This window comes from Chiloscyllium plagiosum, unplaced genomic scaffold (genome assembly GCF_037043375.1).
Source record: "Chiloscyllium plagiosum isolate Xiang-an unplaced genomic scaffold, Cpla_swu_hap1 HiC_scaffold_27, whole genome shotgun sequence".
Lineage (NCBI taxonomy): Eukaryota > Metazoa > Chordata > Chondrichthyes > Orectolobiformes > Hemiscylliidae > Chiloscyllium > Chiloscyllium plagiosum.
The window spans coordinates 71,525,303-71,539,980 of record NW_028270165.1 but is presented as its reverse complement, the minus strand read 5'-3'; the positions used below and the strand labels follow the sequence as shown (position 1 = coordinate 71,539,980).

Genomic DNA, 14,678 nt, shown 5'->3' with positions numbered 1-14,678 from the left:
TTCTCAAACTCAATATTTTCCATGTGATTCTCTGAGCATTTCCTGATTTTGACCGTCGATCTTTCCAATGGGGAAAAATTTTGCAGTAGATTGTAAGATTGAGCAAATTTCACTCTTCAGAAAAATGGATCCTTTTTCTTTTTAGTTTCCAAATTTCTTTTGCTTTATTTTCCTATTTCTCATTAGGAATACATTTCGATAATACTTTGTCAATATGACCATTATAGCATTTATAATCCTTCATTTCAGATTACACATAAAATTTCGATGCATTTTGTTGTATGGTGTTTGTCATTATATTAATTTGCATTCATATTCCGATGGTGTGTTTATATTCAAATCAGGAATCATAACATCCTTGCAGTGCAGATAGAGCTCATTCGACTCATTATGTGTGCTGTGATGCTTGGCAGACCGAGACACCAAATCCCCGTAAACCCACATTCATCATGGTTAACCCACCTAGCCGAAGGTTTCCTGGACATTATGGGATAATATAGCATAAGCAATCAAACTAACCTGCAAATCTTTAGACTGTGGGTGGAAACTGGAGCACTTGGAGGAAACTCGCAATACCACCTGAGAATGTGCAAGCTCGACACAGGCAATCAACCTAGGCTGGAATCAAACACGTTTTCTTGGTGCTGTGAAACACCACAATGCTGCGATGCTGCCCTCAGGCAAACAGTTTGCACGTAGAAATAACTGCCCAAATGTTAATTGGTAATTTCAAATTCGAAATCATGTCTCAAATGTCTTGATTTCATTCAAACTTTTGTAGAACAGTTCTCGTTATCTGCTGATATCATTACTCTTACTACTCTGCTTTCTACATGCACGTATACATGTTTCTCTGACAGTTAACGTTACAGTGATTGTGATCCTTTCCCAAAGAAAATGCGGTCTTTTTATTTGTGTCATTTATTACCTGATGTTCATGGCAATGGCAGATCTCCTGGTCGTGGTAACTGCTGTAATATTAAACAGAGTTGCTGGAATTAACTTCTCAGCAACTTTCTCTTTCATCACTCCAGTGTGCAGTGTCCATGATGCAATCATCTGCACAGCTACTGATTGTTCAGTATGTTGATGGTTGCTTTTACATTGATCGATTTCTGGCCATTGCTTGTCAGAAGATGAAAATGAAGTAATGCATGGAACGATCAGCATTGTTGGTTCTTGGAATCGTGACTGCAGTCACCTGCATAAAAAGTGCCTTTATTTTTTTTATTAATGAACTTACCTACATAATTAATAATGTACCCTGGTTCTGCGACATAAAGTTAATATTTTATGCGTCGCCTGCATGGGCAGCGTATGATTTGATTTGTACCATTTTAACCACTTATCTGCCAATTAATCTGATTTTATTGCTGAACATTCTAATTGTCAGAGATTTTGTGGTGGCTAATGGAGCCCACAGAAGACTCTGGATTCAGAGTTGTGGAGAAAATCAGAGGGATTGAGAGATGAAAAAATGAAAAAGTTCCATGGTTTTCCGTTTCGCTATTTTGGGCAGCTACATCCTGTCATATTCGTTAATTTTAATAACGACCACCTGTGTCTGAATTGCGAATGTAACCTTTTTCTCAGGTTTCACTTTAAGCCAGTCGGCGTTTATTGAGCAGGAAAATGGATACCTGCTGCAGTTTATGAGTTCCTGCATTAATCCATTTAGTTATGCTGGGACTCAGAGTAACTTCAGAGCTGAGTAAAAGAATGGTTTGAAGTATCCAATCCTCATGAAACTCTGTAAGCTTTGAAATAATAAAACCAAACATAAATCAATTTTAAATTGCAAATTTCGTCTAATTGACCATAATACTCAGATATTCCTTTCAAAGTCGCGTTCACTCTGAGATCCTTTCTGAATAGGTTAATTTCGGAATGCCGACGGCATTGCCCTTTTGAATGATGGCACATTCTGATTGGAGACTCTTTTGAGTTAGATTCACGTTTTCCTGCCCGTGCAGGAACTGGTTTATGGATTTCTCAAATCTCCGACGATGCAACATTGATTTGCAGTAATCACTAATGATCCTCGCAGACACGAGTCCTTTTCTTAAAATTATTTTGTTTGCTCCTTGCTGGAGGGAAGTTCATACTCAAGCACGCTGATATGGGTCCAGAGTAATGTCTACTCTGCACCAGGTAACAACGGGATCTGGTCACATAGATGTTTTTTTCCAAAAGTCAGAAATTATTTCATGGTCTTCAATAGGTCCCATAACACTAGGTTTCCTTTTACTGCATTGAAATTTCACGAACTGCCATGTTGGAATTCGGACCTGGGTCCCAGAATATTCCATGGGCTTCTGTATTAATACCACTGGGCAATCGCTTCCTTAATCGTTCATTGTATGCCTAATTGTATATCAGGCAGTTGTTTCCAACTCGAATGTAGTTTCCCAATTTGCAGTTCTACTTGCATTCATAGCTTGGATTGACACTCCACCGTCCATGGATGCATGCGTGGACTCTCTTGAAGGAATGACAGAAGTGTCCAGACCTCCCAGTACTTGTCCAATTCCTTGCACTTTGCTAACCAATGCATGTGGACATTATCAGCTCATCGGTGAACTGTCTTGCACCCAAAGCTATTATTCTCTGCTGGAGGAGAGAATCACTGCACTCACAGAGGAAAAATAAAATCGTTCAGGATTCAGTAAGAAGGATGGCAGCAGCACGCAGCTCCACAGTCGGGGAGGCGATGGTCTCGTAGCACTATCACTAACTGTCAATAGAAAGTCCCAGATCACATTTAGATCACATGGATTCAAATCCAGCCGTTTCAGACGGTGGAATTTGAAAGAAGTAAATATCTGGGATTAAGAATCTCCCGATTACTGTGAATCAATTGCCTGGGAAATGAAAAACAAAATATGATTCAATAATGTTTTGCAGGCAGGTAACTGCCATTCTTACCTAGTCTGGCCTACGTGTGACTCCAGACTAACTGTAATGTAGTTTTGCTGCTTTTAACTCTCCTAAAGTACACCCATATCTTCATCACAACTCCCCACTTAAGAGAAAATGAACTATTATAATGAACTATCATAATGAAAAGACGGCTTCTTTTTTTTACTTTCTAAACACATTACCCTAACATACAGGTAACTTTAATATAAGTTCACTTTAACTTCTTCCCCTATATCTGCATACATATAAAACATTAAATGAAGAAAAATCTCATATAAACTCCATGACAACGCATCGGTGATGACGTTCTTCTGACTAGGAAAATGTATGATTTTTTAATTAAATGGCTGTTACATCTGACTCCAATGAAATAGTCTCATTATCTAATATTTAATACGTTCTAAGAATGGAAGCAAATAGTGGTCAGTGTACACAACTGTCTCGGACACATTGATCATGAAATACACATTAAAATGTTGGAAAACCAGTAGCAAACCCAATAGTTCCTTTTCGATTCTGGCGCATTTCTTCTGGTGGATGTTGATCTCCTTCGAAAAGTAGCCAACTGGCAGTTGAATCCCAACCGCATGTTCTTGCTGGAGTACCGCTCCAACACCAACGTCACTAGAATTGATGCTGAGTTTAAAAGATTTTGAAAAGTTTGGTGAAGCCATAACTGGTTTGGTGTTTAATAGCGATTTCAAATGGTCGACAGCCTCCTGGAATAGTTCTGTCCTCCGAAACCTTGTGTTCTTCTTGAGCAAATCAGTTAACGGTGCCACTACGCTGCTGAAGTTTGCAACAAACGTCTGATTGAATCCGCTGTGCCCAAGAATCGAAGCACCTCTTTCTTCGAGGCTGGTCGTGGAAACTTTTCGAGGTCTTCGTCTTTGCATTCCTTGGGGTCATCCTTCCATGGCCGATGTCATGTCCCAAGATCGTCACCTCTGCTTTTAGGAATTCCATTTTATTTACGTTCATTACCACTTCTGCCTCTCATAATCGTTCCAAGAGCTCCGTCAGCTGTACCATGTGATCTTTCCAGGACTTATTAAAGTTCTCTACATGGTCCAAATGGACTACACAGTTTGTTCACCCAGCCACAACTCTCTTCATGAGTCTTTAGAATATGGCGGGCCCGTTCTTCATTCCACAAGGCGTTACTTTAAACTGATCTAGCCCATTTGTGGTTACTAACGCAGAAATTGCTTTCGCCAACCCTGACAAAGGTACCTTCCAGTAATCACGCGTTATGTCCAACTTGGTGATGTAACTGGCTTGTCCGACTTTCTCGATGGTATCCTCCAATCTTGGAATTGGATATGAGTCCGAATTTGTAATAATGTTGACCTTCTGATAATCCACGCAGAACTTTTGAGTCCCATCCGGATTGGGAAATAAGAGGATCAGCGAACTCCTCTCGCTTTGGCTTGGTTCGATGATGTTCTCATCGAGCATGGCCTCCACCCCCTTCTGGACCTGTCTGGTTTTGAAAGGATTAAGCTGATAGGGGTGTTGTTTTATTGGAGCAGTATTTCCTATGTCTACTTCATGTACAATAGCATTAGTCCGCCCCATCTGATTCTTACATATGTCTGTGTGCTGCAGTAACATATTTTTGAACTGCATACTATGCTCCTGAGACAGATAGCTTGCTAACCCATCCCACGCCCGAAAGACGTCTTCATCTTTTAATGTATTTTGAGGCACTTTAAAACCCATATCGTCTGGATTTGATTCCTCCCTCTGGTGGACAGTAACTAACACCTTTTCTCTAATTCTTTCTCTCCAGTGTAATACGGTTTAAACATGTTCACATGACAAACGCAGTATGTCTCTCTTTCTATCTGGCATCTTTACTCAATAGTTCGCCTGAGTCAACTTTTTCTCAATTTGATAGGGACCACTAGACCTGGCTTTGAAGGGATCTCCTATCACTGGTGACAGTACTAATACGTTATCCTCTCAGGAAAACTTTAGTGTCTCCGAGCTTTTATCTGCCACCTGCTTCATTCTATACTGTGCCCTCTCCAGGTGCTGTTTACCTAACTCATCTCCTCAGTTTAATCTCTCCCTCACCTCCGATACCTAATCTAAGTGCAAGAACTCCGACTTTGGTCCTGTCAATTTTTATTTCATTAATTTCAAAGGGCCTCTCACTTTAGGACCGAATATTCACTCAAAGGGAGTAAACTGAGTCGATTCGTTTGGGGCATTTCTAATGGTAAACAATACCAATGGGCTGCCTTTATCCCAATCATTCGGGTAATCCTAAAAGTATGTTCTCAACATGGTCTTCAAGGTCTGATGACAACTTTCTAAAGGTCGCTGGGATTCAGGATGATCCACACTGGATTTAAAGTGCTGTATACCTCAGCTATCCATAACCTCTTTAATCAGCCTGGCAGTAAAATTTGACCCTTGGTCCGACGGAATCTCTCTGGGTAGACCATACCGTGTGAAGAAAGCTACTAACTCCTTTACTACCCATTTCCCCTTGAAACTCCATTATGGAATTGCCTTCAGAAATCTGGTAGACACATCTATTATGGTGAACAAGTACTGGTTCATTTACTACTCGGGCACGGTCATAGACAATTAATTATAACCCGCGTGAAAGGAGAATTGGCAACACAGTTGTGGCTTTATTACTGCCTTTGACTTAAATACCAGTTGGCATGTATGACACGTACATCAAAAGTTAATCACATTCTTGCGCTTTCAAGTCCAATAGCAATGTTTTTGTACTTTAGCCTGTAACTTTCGGATCCCATGTGACCGCCTATGGGTAGTTCATGTGTTACGCGTATGACCTCCTGTCTGTATGCTACCGACAACACAATCTGATGCACCTTAGCCCACTTCCTCTCTGCACTAACCTGCCGTCGTCTCTATTTCCTTCTTCGGATTCTATCTTTCAGATAATAACCTGGAATATTCAAGGCCTGCTTTTCAGAGTAAGCAAACAAAAATACATCTTTTATTGTCTTGTCATGCTTTTGCAAGTCTCTGAGCCTGTCCGGACTGAATACTTCTGTGTGTCTCTCTGCCAGTTCTGTTTTTGTTCCCCAGCACCATTAAGTCATAAGTGTATCTACTAACTGAACCTCTTCTCCTTCACTATTCACTTTACTTTTCGCTTCGTGCTGTGACTTATGATAGTAGGATGTGGTGACCACGCAGTCTGACAAAATACCAGGCTATTTATGTTTTAAATCCTCAGTTTCTTGTTGTTTATTGAGCTTCCCCACAGCAAGAGGTGTCACTCCCCTATCTTGCATCCTGCCAAATCATTCCCAAGACAAACTGAATTCCTGGAACTGACACTCTGTCAATCACTCCCACTGTAACTTCCCCAGACTTAAGTTGGCACTCCATCCTGACTTTACACAGGTTAATGCTAAATGTCTGTCCATCTATCCCACAAATTACACAGATCAGAAAGAGGAACAGATCAGAAAGAGGGCATATTCGCTCATTCCTTACCACCAGCGACTGGTTAGATCCTATAACTCTCGAAATTATAACTTCTTGACCTTCTCCGCCTGTTTTTCCTGTGTTACCTTCATAATAGAGGTAAATTATTTGGAGAGATCAGGTACTAACTCTACACCCAACCCCGACGAGACTGTGCACTCTCCTGCAGCTCCCTGGCTCTTCTTGGGGTCTCTTTTACGACCTTCACTGACGCCAGTCGCTTAGCTTATTTTACCACATCTTTTCCCACAGTTCCTTTCTTTAATGATCTCGCACTGTGTCTTTAGGAGTCTCACTTTACGATTATGGAAACAACCGAGGCCTTTCACCTCCTTTCCACCCTCTTGGGCTTCGTTTTTATCCTGTGGTAAGCGCTTGCAAGTGCTCTGTACCCTTGGTTGTGTAGTGTAGGATCTCCACTTATCCCAACTACTGTCCATCACAGGACGAAGCTCTGGCCGGAAGCTTGTCTTATGCCCCAAAATGCTTTTAGAAAAAACTCCCCCTTACCAGGCAACATCATTGTAAACCTTTTCTGCACCCTCTCCTCTGCGGTCTCATTTTTCCAGTAGTGTGCGACCAAAACTTTATCAAGGTTTCAAGCGTGGCCTTACTGAGGTTCCATAACGTTGCAGCATATCTTTCTATCCTTATATTCAATGCCATTTCCAATGAAGGCAAGCACGCCATAGGCCTTTTTTTGCTCCCTTATCTTCCTGAACTACCACCGTCAGTGATCTGTGGACCTGCACACACAGATTCCTGAGCATATCAAGACTCCTACAAGTTCTGCCATTCACTTTTAAATTTCCACCTGTACTTGACCTTTCAAAATTCATCGCCTCACATCTGTCCAAATAAAACTCAATCTGCCTTTTTACTGTCCATGCCTCCAAATGATTTATATTCTGATATATTCTCTGAGAGCCCTCTTTACTATCTGCAACTCCAACCAATCTTCGTATGGTCCTCAAAGTTACTTGTTCGACCAGTCACGTTTTCTTACAAGTCATTTATGTAGACCGCGATCAGCAGAGGAAAGAGCATTGATCCATGTGCAACCCCACTCGCCACAAGTCTCTATTCCGAAAAACATCCTTCTGCCGCTACTCTCTGTCTCCTATGACTAAGCCAGTTCTGTATTCATCTTACCAGCTCACCTTATTGCAATGTGACTTTACCTTTTGCACCAGCCTGCCATGAGGGACCTTGAGAAAAGCTTTAATTAAGTCCATGTAGACCACATCAACTGCATTTCTCTCATTAGTTATCTTCATTACCTTCTCAAAATAATCAAGCAAGTTAGTGAGTCCCAACCTCCTCTGCACAAAACCGTGCTATTTATCACGATTCAGACCAATTGGTCCTGAATACGTAAAGATCTTATCGCTGATAATGTTTTCCAATAATTTCCCTACCACTGATGTGAAGCTCGTAGGCGTGTAATTTCCTAAATTATCCCTGTTCTATGTTTAAACAATGGGACAACATTGTCTATTCTGCAGTCCTCTGGGATCATACCTGTGTCCAAAGAGCATACAAGGATGTCTGTCAATGCAGCAGCATGTTGTTCATTTGCCTCCCTGAATATTCTGCGGTAAATCCCACCGGGTCCTGAGGACCTATCTACCTTAATGCTTTTTAAGGCACACAATACCTTTTGCTTTTCAATACCAATCTGCACATCCACGCTACCAAGAATCTTTCCTTTGAACCAATATTCTGCCTTCCTTTTATTCTTCCCAAAGTGAGTCACCTAACATTTGTCTGCATTGAACTCCATTTTCCACTTTTCAGACCAATTCTGCAGTTTATCCAAGTTTCCTTGCAACCTGCAACATTGTTCCACACTACCCACCACTCCACTGACTTTAGTATCATCTGCAAACATACTAACTCATCCACCTATGCCTGCGTTCACGTCGTTTATAAAATGTCCCAAAACAGATCCTTGAGGCATACCACTAGTAACTGGACTCCAGGCAGAATATTTTCCATCAACCACCACTCGTTGCCTTCTTACAGAAAGCCAGTTTCTAATCCAAACTGCTAAATCACCTTCCTTCCCATGTCTCCGCATTTTCTCCAATAGCGTATCATGTGGAAACGTATCAACAGCTTTACTGAATGCCATGTACAACACATCAACTGCCCTACCCTCATCCACATACTTGGTCACCTTCTCAAAAAAAACTCAATGAGATTTGTGCGATACAACCTGCCCTTGATGAATACATGTTGACTCTTTCCAGTCAAATTGTTGCTGGCAGGGTGATTATAAATCCTATCTCTTATAAACCTTTCCAAACCTTTCCCTACAACAGAAATAAGGCTCACTGGTCTACGATTAGCTATGTCATCGCAACTGTCCTTCTTGAACAAGTGCACAACATTTGCAATCCTCCACTCGTCTGGCCTGAAACCTGTAGATAATGTCGAATCAAAGATGAAGGCCACAGGCTCCGCCATCTCCCCCTAGCTTCCTAGAGAATTCTCGGAAAAATCCCTTCAGGCGCAGGGGACCTATCTAGTTTCACACCTTCTACAATTGATAACATCTCCTCCTTACTAACCTCAATCGTTTCAAGCCTAATTGCACGTCTCTCAGCCTTCTCCTCTACAATATTCCCGTGTTCTTGAGTGAAGCACCACAGTTTAACACCACTCTCATCTCCACAGATTCCACACACAACTTCCAACTTCCTGCTTTGACAGGCCCTATTCCTTCCACTTATGTTTCTCACGTTGAAATATATGGATTTCAGACCACCTCCCCTGGTCTTTTCAGCAGCGTTACCTTTCCTGTTCTTTTCCTTAGTCATATTTGTTATGCTTCTAAATCTTCCTTACTTTCTCCATTTGCTGCTCTACTCCTCTGGTACCCATTCCCTTGTCACACGAGTTTAAACCCTCCTCAACTAGTCTAACCAATTAAACCCCCAAAACATCAGTCCAAGTGTTATCATTTTAGTTTGTGCAGGTCCCAACTCCCTCAGAACCGGTCCCAATGCCCGGCCAATCTGACAACTTCCTCCTTACACAATCTTTTAAGCCAGGTGTTCATCATATACATCCTGCTTTTCGATTTTGACTCCGTCATTACATTGGTAGTAATCCTGAGGTGAGTACCTTTGAGGTACTGTATTTCAACTTTTTTCCTAGTTCTATACATTCTGCTTTTGGAATCTCATCTTAGTTTTTTTCCTATGTTGTTCATACCAAGGCGTACCACGACTACTGATTACTTGCCCTTCCCCTCCAGAATGTCCTGCAACTGCTCTGAGACATCGAGCATCCCAGCACCAGTCAGCCAGCACACCATTCTGGACTCTTGTTTCCACCCACAAAAACACCCATCTATTCCCTTACGACTGAATCTCCTGTAACTATCACATTTCTATACCTCGATCTCCCTCGCTCTGCAAAGAGCCAAAAATGATGCCATTAATTCAGCTGCCTCAGAATGGCTTCCACTAATCTCTGTTTTACATTATGCCTCCTTATTTTTAATCCATGGACCTTAGAGTTAACTCCATTCCCCGTAAATCAGAATGTAACCAACAAGAAAATTCCCAAGAGGATCCCTCACAAAAATGCCTTATTAAAAATTTATCGCTCGTGCAGTAGCGTCGATCCGCCAGCAGGTGGTGACATTATGCCATTTCAGGCAGAAGAGAGCAACCTCCATCTACGTTTCCCACATTGAGTGCAGAAATGAGTATACAGACAGAAACGCACAAAGATAGACACACATAGAAACACATGCTCATGCAGGTACACGCACAGATAGACAGAAACACACGGATAGAAGCACAAAGATTCTCACACACAAGCATATGAATATAAAACACACAGAGATGCGTGCACACACACACACACACACACACACAAGCATAAATATTAAGCTTAGAAGCACATAAGTGAGACTAGGTCAGATTGGGATGTGTGTTCAGCACAGCTGAAGTGACTGTTTCAGTACTGAATGACTCTATGAGTTGGCAGTTCCGAAGGCAAATGAAATATCAGCATTCATTTTGAGAGCATCAGAATGCAAGAGTAGGGATGCATGACTGAGGCTGTGTAGGCTATGGTCAGACAACATTTTAAATGTTGTGAGCATTTTTGTACCTGACTTCTAAGGAAGGGTGTGCTGGTCTTGGAGGTGATTCAGAGAAAGTTTCCAATAAAGATCCCAGGATGAATAGCTTGTCATGTTAGAGGTGGTTGAAGTCTCTGAGTCTGTTCTTGATGAAGTTTGGAAGGATGGGGAAATCTGATTGAAACTTGCAGAATACTGAGAAACTGAATAGAGTGACCCGTTAGACCTGAAATGAGAAGGAATTTCTTCAACCAGAGGGTTGAGAATCTGTCGAATTCATTGCTGCAGAGGTAGTGGAGACCAACTCATTGAATGTATTTAAGAGAGATATAGATAGATTCTTAGTTAATAAGGGAATCCAGGCTTGCAGGGAGAAGGCAGAAGAATGGATTTGAGAAACATATTAGCCATGATCAAATGGCAGAACAGATTCGATGGACAAAATAGCCTTATTCTGACACTCTTACCCTACACCCTTCCAGTTTCCACACTAACCATGACTCCAACTCTACTCCAAATTCGTCTGATTTCACTTTCTTATAGACACCAGCATAAAGAATTCATTGCACCCAGTAGAAGATGGAGATGAATGAAGTGTGCGTGTGTGTGTGAGAGAGAGGTGGAGGAGAGTGATTTCTGACAGATCCCAACAAAGTGATTCACTGTAATGAGCTATCAACGTCGATCTTCCTATGGGAATGTTACGCCTAACAGAAATAAATATACATTTTTTTCATTTCAAAAATGTAATTTATTCATTAAAAATCTATCTGTATGCATTCTCACAAAAGCAGTTCAGTTCTATACAGTTTCTCATCAAATAACAAAAACGAAAGAAATTAAACTTAGAATCTATCCAGAAAACCAACACTTGTCTTACTCATCCAATACTAATATATACTAATACTTTAGGCACGAGCAGGATCCTATAACAGAATAGACCCCCATTTACCTTCAGCAGAAAGACCTCAGACAGTGTTCTTTCCCCATTGCAGCAGTTGCCCCAAGCTTTAGTGCGTCCCTGACCATGTAAGTGACCTTTGGGATGTGCCAGTTTGCAATACTCAATGGGGGCCAAATCCTTGTTCAGGAACATCAACAAATTTCGGGCAGATCAACGAGCATCTTTCACCGACCTGACGGTCCTTCGGTGTGCGTCCCTGCGTCACACAGCTGCTCGAGACGACCCTTGACACAAATAATTGGACTTCCTCCAGACTCCCTTTGCAAAGGCACATTCCAGAAGGAATTGTCTGACAGTCTAATCCCTCACATTCGCTTCAAAGGCAGTGTGCGCTGGTGCAGGGCTGACTGGGTGTGCATGGAGGATCTGAGTTCGGGCCCTTCTCGCCACCAGACCAGCGATATCTTGGTAATTGTGAGGAAGTTCTGGTGAGGAGGCATTTTGCGAAATTACTGTGAGCATCTGCTCAGGGAACCACCGGACAGGATCCACCTTTCTGTCAGTGTCTCGAGGATGCTTTGTGCTGACCACTTCCTGATAGTCTGGTTGTCAAAGGTGTTTCGCTTTGCACATTTCTTGATGCAGGGCAGATGATACAGGATGGTCCGTCGACTTGGAGAATTCTGCAGTTATGAGGCCAGGCACATCATTCACAACACTGGGGACAGGCAGAACCTCAGTGCATATTGACACTTGGTGTCTACGTACCGAGGATCGACGCACTGCTTGATGCAGTCACACACAAAAGTGGCTCCCAGGATGAGGGCAACGTTGGGTAAGTATCTACACCCCTTATCCAGAGTTTTGTACGTGGGGTCCCTCCAGACCCGATCTATCTTAGGCTTGCAGATGAAGTGGAAAATGGCTGGGTTGTCTGAAACGGAGCAGGTTCAGGGAATGGGCCAGACATGCACCATGTCCAACAACAGAGAGGATACCTCAGGCCTGATGGCCAGGTTTTTACCCACAATATCGAGGGCGCAGTGTTCCCAAAAGACCAGTTCCTGCTTAATTTTGGTGCTGCGCTCCCCTCAACATTTTGTGCATACTCTGAGCACTTTCCGGTTATCTGTCCTGACGCTGAAGGGAACGAAAGATCAGGCGGCCCAATTCCCAAAGAACATGGCCTCCATTCTTGCCTCGATTTACCTTGGCTCCAGAGAGAGTTGAAACGAAACACCATCCGTGTACAGGGAGGCTTTGACCTGCTGGCCTCCGCTGCCTGCAATAGTCACCCCTCTCAGGCTCACATTCTTCCTGGGGTACTCAGCAAAGGGCTGTATACAACACACGAGCAAGACCAGAGAGTGGGGACAGCCCTGCCTGACAGTGGATCTGATCAGGAGGCTTTCTGATTCCCACCCATTGTCTGAGACGTAACTGACAATGTTGGTGCAGAGCAGTCAGATCCGTTTGCAGATTCCCTCCTGAAATCAATTTTTGGAGAGCACGTCTTGCATGTCGGTGTACGATATCCATCCCGTCATTGGCCTTCTCCTGGTCCGGGCTGGTGAGCGAGTTATCCAACCCCATGTCCTCCGTTTGCATCCCTGAGGGGACTGAGACACCCTTAAATCATTCTACCTGGTATGGCAGGGTGGATCTCGCTGACCTCTTTGGCGATGACCTCAGACAGGATCTTGTAGTCTGCATTCAGCAATGATATTGGCCAAAAGTTTCTAATTTCCTCCTGCTCCCCCTTCTCTGGTAGATGAAGGTGATGCTACCTTTCATCATGGATTCGCACATGATACCTACCAGAAACATAGTGTAATCAGTTTGAGGATTCACACAATTTCAAGGACACACCGGTATTTCAGGATGAATGTGGGGACATTTCTCTGAGAGTAATCGCTGTGTGGAAGAAAGCTTTGGTTACAATGCAGGAGGAACACATTCGGAAATCATTGGATATTGCAAACGAATTTGAAATGCAGGATCTCACCTGTTCACATGTTCTACCGGGAAGGAGGGCAGACCTGTTTTCATTAAGCAGTATCCAGTGAACGATAATGAGTGAGTTGTTCAATTACGTGTAGAGGCCACTAGAGGGCAGTGCGAATCTGTGCTCAATATTGAAATTGAGGGCTGGAGGAGGAGTGACCTTCCAGACATTGTGAGCAACTGTGAGTATGAGAGGCGTATTACAGAAACAAAAAGCAAGACTCAGCTTCTTCTGCAACTTTAACAGGAAGGCGGTTCTGAGTTAGACATAAAGCATGCATTATTCCAGGTATGTACTCTTATAAAAATAAAATTTCTCTCTGATTCCTCACTAGAGATACGTGCACAATTTCTTTCACCACTGTTCTTGCAATTTGATAATGTTCCAAATTTTCAGAATCCTCCTGATGTTTTCCACTCTGATGGCCACGGAGGTGACCGGAGAAGGTGAAGTGAAGCAACTCCCCCGTTGGATGGTTGTTCGTGAAATGGGCATTGTGTCCATGAATTGCTCTTTTGCAAGAACAACTACCAACGTGCATTGGTATAGACAGCTCCCTGATCAGCCACCCCAGTATCTGGTGATGGCTAAAAGTGATGATGATCAGCCTAAGAGGATCACCGCTTCAATCAGTGGAGATTACAAAACCAGTACCCTGACTGTCAAAGACACCAGAATTAATGACACCGCTACCTACCTCTGTGCAATGAAGGCACAGTGTCACCAGCAGCTTGACAGCGTGTACTAAAACCTGCATAGATTGGGAGCTCCAATATGTTGATTTTGAAGTATCTTTGTTACTAATTCTGTGCCCCAAAAGCCGAGATATGGGAGATGCGAACAAAATACATCAGAAAGTGTGGAGCAGCTAAAGTTAAAGATGGTCAGCAGTGAAGACAATTGGATATACGGATGGGGGTGAAGGAAGTGTATATTTGCAAATCAGAAAAATGATAGAGAGAAAGGAAAGTATAGAGATACTTTAATAATACTTGCAGTGGGCAGTATGTTGGGAACCTGTTGAAGAAGAACTGGAAGCAAGTGAAAAATAACAAGCATGATGTGCAGAGGTGAAAGGTCATCTTAAATCACAATAAAAGGAAACATGAAGAAAATATGATAGATTTTCCTTTAAAATGATGTTATCATCACTGGGTGCCCTAGTGTCAACACCCTAGGGGATTTAATGACAAATAACTTAACATGACTCACCACATAAACGGAATGGGTACAAGAGCAGGTCAGAGGCTCGGATTATTGTGGCGAGTAACGTA

The 14,678-nt window shown here is 42.6% G+C and overlaps 1 gene segment (V, D, J or C); it reads left to right on the top strand.

Annotated features, from left to right (window-relative positions):
- The first annotated feature begins 13,678 nt into the window (after positions 1-13,678).
- LOC122543666 (T cell receptor alpha variable 26-2-like) lies at positions 13,679-14,152 on the top strand. The segment is given in 2 exon segments: positions 13,679-13,692; positions 13,801-14,152. Coding segments are annotated over 2 exon segments (366 nt in total).
- Positions 14,153-14,678: the final 526 nt, after the last annotated feature.